The sequence below is a fragment of the Elaeis guineensis genome, chromosome 2 (assembly GCF_000442705.2).
Source record: "Elaeis guineensis isolate ETL-2024a chromosome 2, EG11, whole genome shotgun sequence".
Classification (NCBI taxonomy): domain Eukaryota; kingdom Viridiplantae; phylum Streptophyta; class Magnoliopsida; order Arecales; family Arecaceae; genus Elaeis; species Elaeis guineensis.
In genome coordinates, this window is record NC_025994.2 from 16,909,921 (window position 1) to 16,915,041 (window position 5,121).

The 5,121-nt window shown below is 39.8% G+C and overlaps 1 protein-coding gene across 1 annotated transcript; it reads left to right on the plus strand.

Annotated features, from left to right (window-relative positions):
• The first annotated feature begins 3,063 nt into the window (after positions 1 to 3,063).
• Positions 3,064 to 4,898, plus strand: LOC105059415 (glutathione S-transferase 3-like). The gene is made up of 2 exons (XM_010942706.4): positions 3,064 to 3,427; positions 4,409 to 4,898. The coding sequence occupies exons 1-2, from the start codon at positions 3,113 to 3,115 to the stop codon at positions 4,751 to 4,753; spliced, it is 660 nt and encodes a 219-aa protein (XP_010941008.1). The 5' UTR covers positions 3,064 to 3,112; the 3' UTR covers positions 4,754 to 4,898.
• The last annotated feature ends 223 nt before the right edge of the window (positions 4,899 to 5,121 follow it).

Here is a 5,121-nt window from a genome sequence, read left to right on the forward strand (position 1 = left end):
TTCAATCAGACATCATTATCATAGTCAATTTAGTACGGGATGATTTTGATTGTTAAATAAAAAATGACTGCTCAAAAGGCGAAACAATATTCGATTAAGATAATTTTATAGATAAATAATCTTTGCTACTATTTTAATTATTTATATGGTGGTGATTGTCAAATTCAAATCACGTGTATATGAATGATCTAAAACTATATATCACTTGCTATTCATTCTTAAATTCCTTAAGTAATTATACTTATACTTTTGTAAGATGTTCTCAAATGGATTTCAACATATATACACAGTTTGAATTTTATGATCATGATCGTACAAATTTTTAAAGTACTAACAAGGATCATTTATCCAAAAAATCATCTCAATCGGATGTCGATTGGCCATATGATCACTCATTTTTCATTTGACGGCCAAAATCATCTCATACTAAATTGACTATGATGTCCGATTAAAGTTAAATTTTGATAATGTACTATAAATATCATCTAAATCATCATCGTAAATTTTCAGATTCATTGGTAGTCTCTATCTATCAAATCGAAATCATCATGATCGTCGAAATCAAATTTTAATGATTGATAAAGCTAGGACTATCGGATCGAGACAATCTTTTGTGAGGATACTCTAATGATAATTATTTAGATAATAAATGATAAAAATATGCTTGAAATTTGATTTCACGATTACAAGTTCACGTAATCATCCAAAATTGTTTGCAAGTATCAACTAAATTTCTTTAAAACTCCAATTTGCAGGATAAAATGATTTTTTTTTGTAAAATCATCATCCTAGCCATGTAGATTTTGGAAAGTTATATGAAATCAAAAAAAATTCACTAAAATCTAACATCTGGATCAAAAGTTATGGGACGATAAATATTTTACCTACGGCAGCGGTTATATGTAATCACTGCAGTAGGTCCGACGTACTACAGAGTTCATAATAACCCCTGTGGTAGGTCAGATCTATTGCAGCGATTACCATAACTGCTACCGTAGATCCGACCAACCGCAGCGGTTACTTGTAACTACTGCCATAGGTCGATCTACGATAACGATTATTTGTAACTACTACGATAGGTAAAACCTACGACAGTGATTATAGTAACTGCTGCCATAGGTCCACCTACGGCAGCAGTTATTACGAACTGCTGCAGTAGGTTTGACCTACCATTGTGGTTACAAATAACCGCTGCCATAGGTTCTACGGCAGCGGTATCTATGGCAGCGATTTTCGAAACCGCTGCCATAGCTCTTTTTTGTAGTAGTGCCAGCTCCCTCATTTTGATCCAAGGCCTGATGTCACAACACCTCGATTCATTGGATCATCTCTTGAAGCTTGCAATCAACATTAGCATCATGGGTCGTATAGACCTTTGTGTGGTGCGATGGAGATTGGTTCAGAGTAGATCCCTTATCGGAGTGAGGGGTGGGAGAACATCTCCTCCATTCGAGACTCCCAGATTGACTTAATCGCATTTGCCTTCCCCACACTAGATTATATGGGGGAGGTTGAGGAGGTTACTGCTAGGGCGCTTCCTACGCAGGGTTCGATTGCTGCATGGCATAGAGCATTGTAGTTAGTGCCTGTACTTGGTCGATCAGGGCATTGAATTGGTCTTGATTTACTCCAACAGTCAGTTGGAAAGGCTATGGTGGGGCTTTCGGTTGTTGTGTCGGAACATGGTTTTCAATCGAATCTTCAACCAACCTCTTCGTCTTGGCATTGGAACATCGTGAAAAGGTTTTGCGCAATGGCATTGTTGTCGATCTTATGCTCCTTCTTGAAAGTGCATCTGAACCCTTCCTGTAGTGTCAATCTGTTACTATAACTTTCTGACTTGAGGTCGGTACAACTGGAGTGGGCATTGGTGGCAGGGTGACAATGGCAAGACCTGCAAAAAAAGTCTCTAATCGGAGTTGACTCGGGTGGGAGCCTCCAATGCCCAAGTTAGAATCTCGGAATAGATGGGAAGGAGGATGCGAGAGAGATAGAAATTGCATACCTGGAGGTTTCCTATTTGCCTCTATTTGTAGATAGAGGTGCGAGCCATGAGAGAGGAGAGTTGGAGGCCATCCTTGCCACTTCAGGCACGTTATTCTAAGATTTCTGTCTTGATCTCTTAGGATTTGGTGGTGGTCATTGTCTTATCCAACTCGTAGCCAGCTGTTTCTGATGGTTGCGTGATTTAAAAGGAATACATGGGAGCTCTTGGTTAACCCTTCCAAGTATGTCGATCAAGGCCGATCGATGCTCTTTAAGATTGGTGGAAGCAGGGGTTGGCCAAAGCATGGGTCGGCGGCTGATGTATGGGTCATTCGAAGTATGGGTCAGCGGCTGACCTTGGGTCATTCACGATCAAAATTTGCTAGTATCTTCAGCTTAGGTAGCTAAGAGTTTCTACCTATAACAATACCAAAAGAAGAGCACTTTGCGTAATGGAAAAGTTAGTTCTGAAATTTTATAAAAAATTGGTTATCAAATAATTTACCCTCAAGTGTAACTTTTATAATGGAGACAAATGGTTAGGCTATATTATATCGAATTTAAAATTTTTATGACTAGTTGATATTTTTAAAATTTTTGATTTCTAAATATAAATAACTCGAATTTGAAAGAGTGTCTCTATAAACTTTTTTTTTAAGAAAAATATCACACAACCTCGTGCCAACAAATAATAATAATCCCGGTATCAATAACGATCGAGGACCACGACTCCTCTCTATATCGCAACACCGAAGCCTGAAGTACGCGATAGAAGGGAATAATTTCTCGCTTACCTGCTCCCCAACCCACTCCGTCATCGCTTATGTCCCGTGCCACCTCAAGTCAAGATACGACCATCTGGTCAAGCACCTTTTTTTTTTTTTTTTTTTTTTGGTAAAGATGTGGTCGGCACTTTGGTGGAATAATCTTGCATAAGAAATGACAAACTTAATTGACAGCTTAATTTGTATAAGCAATGACGTCAAACGATCATTCTGGATGGAAGGCCCTCCAAACAAACGTTGCAACGGCTATAAATTGGTTGGAAGTCTCTGGCCAAACAAACATTGCCAAGCCTTCAAAATCGATCTCATCCACCAAGCCCCAAGCTTTTCCCCACACTCCAATGGCAGATAAGGTTGTTCTCCTTTCCTCCTGGGCCAGCGTATTCGGTCTCAGGGTGCAGATCGCATTGGCCGAGAAGGGAGTGGACTACGAGTTCAGGGAAGAGGACCTCTTTGACAAGAGCCCCTTACTCCTTGAATCAAACCCAGTTCATAAGAAAGTCCCGGTGCTGATCCACAATGGGAAGCCTATATGCGAATCCTCCATCATCATCCAATACATAGACGAGGTTTGGACAAAGGGCCCTTCACTTCTGCCCAAGGATCCTCTCCAACGTGCTAATGCAAGATTTTGGGCCGATTTTATCAACCAAACGGTATGTTACAATAATGAGCACAGATCCTCTACAATGTGCATGAGGCACTTTAGGGTGCTATGCAACGATGCATGGCCATCATCAAGAGATAAGAGGGACATCAAATAAGATGGTCAATGAGCACATGTCATGTCATTTGTTTGATGGTCGTCTATCTCCTAATGGCGGCTATCTAGGGATGCATAGAACTCTACAATACATGACTGCATTGTAGAGGATCCTAGTTGATGATAAATAACAAAAGATCAAGAAATTCTAGAGGCACCAATTTCTTGCTTACGGAGCTAGGATCCTCTGCAATGCGTGTTTTGCACTGCAGAGTGTTGTACAGCTCTGGATAGCCATCACATCATCTATCTCGAGATGGATAGTTGTGATTTCTCCTTGCGATGTGTACATCTTCTATCATAGGGTGTCCAACATGACATGTCACAAGGATAAACCATAGTCACTCATCTGCAAAATGGATGACATAGTGAATATCCGGGATTGCACATCACTCTATGGCACCAACTACGCACTGAAGAGGATCTGAACTCAAGTTCTCTAGCCCCATAGTGGAATGGCATTGGTGTAACTCATGAATTATATTATACGAGACGATGCGCTTCGGAGTTTCCTTATTTTTTTTGAACCAAATTCGCCCAGCAACTATACACGTGTTAGTAATCCGTATGCAGAAGTAACGAAGGGAGGCTTCTCCATCGACAAGCCTCCACTCTTCTCCCGTAAACATACACATGTCAAACAAAATATATAGAAACATGGCCGACGGAGGCATTGTTGCGATGCCTCCATTTATATATATATATATATTATATTATATTACACCAGGAATTTGAAGATATGTATATATTGAGTTGCCAAGCTTAAATTGGTAAGATAAACTCACAATTTCCATGTGTGCATAAACCATTTTCCTTGACAAAATGGGCCTAGTTGAAAGAATTTAACAAACCTTTTTGATGTTTATATGTGCAGATATATCCATGCAGTTCGAGGATTTGGAGGAACAAAGGAGACGTTCAATCTGCGGCAAAGAAAGAACTTATAGGGATACTGAAGCAATTGGAAGGAGAGCTTGGAGAGAGACCTTTTTTTGGAGGGGAGACACTTGGCTATGTTGACATAGTCCTTGTGCCATTCTCCCGTTGGTTCTATACATACGAGACTTTTGGAGGATTCAGTATTGAGAAAGAGTGTCCCAAGCTGATGGCTTGGGTCAGGAGGTGTAATGAGAAGGAGAGTGTCTCCAAGGTTCTTCCTGACCCTCACAAGGTTTATGAGAGAAATTGTGGCCTTAAGAAGAGGCTGGGACTTGAATAGAAACGGTTAGAGAAGTTTGGAGGGTACGTGAATAAACAGTGCTAGGATGGAATCTAATTATACTCAAGAGATATATGCAATTAATTGTGCTTCATAGTTTTCATTATGGGTAACTTACCGGTATAGGTTGTTGTGGGCCTCATATGTAATAAAGATGCTTGTTGCATCTCTCTCTCTCCCTCTCTCTCTCTCTCTCTCTCTCTATATATATATATATATATATATATATATGCAAAATGAAAGCATTCTCATTAGCTTGTAACAAGTTTGACGTGGTATCACCATTGCAACGAATATTTACTTGTTGCATCTCTCTCTCTCCCTCTCTCTCTCTCTCTCTCTCTCTCTATGTATATATATATATATGC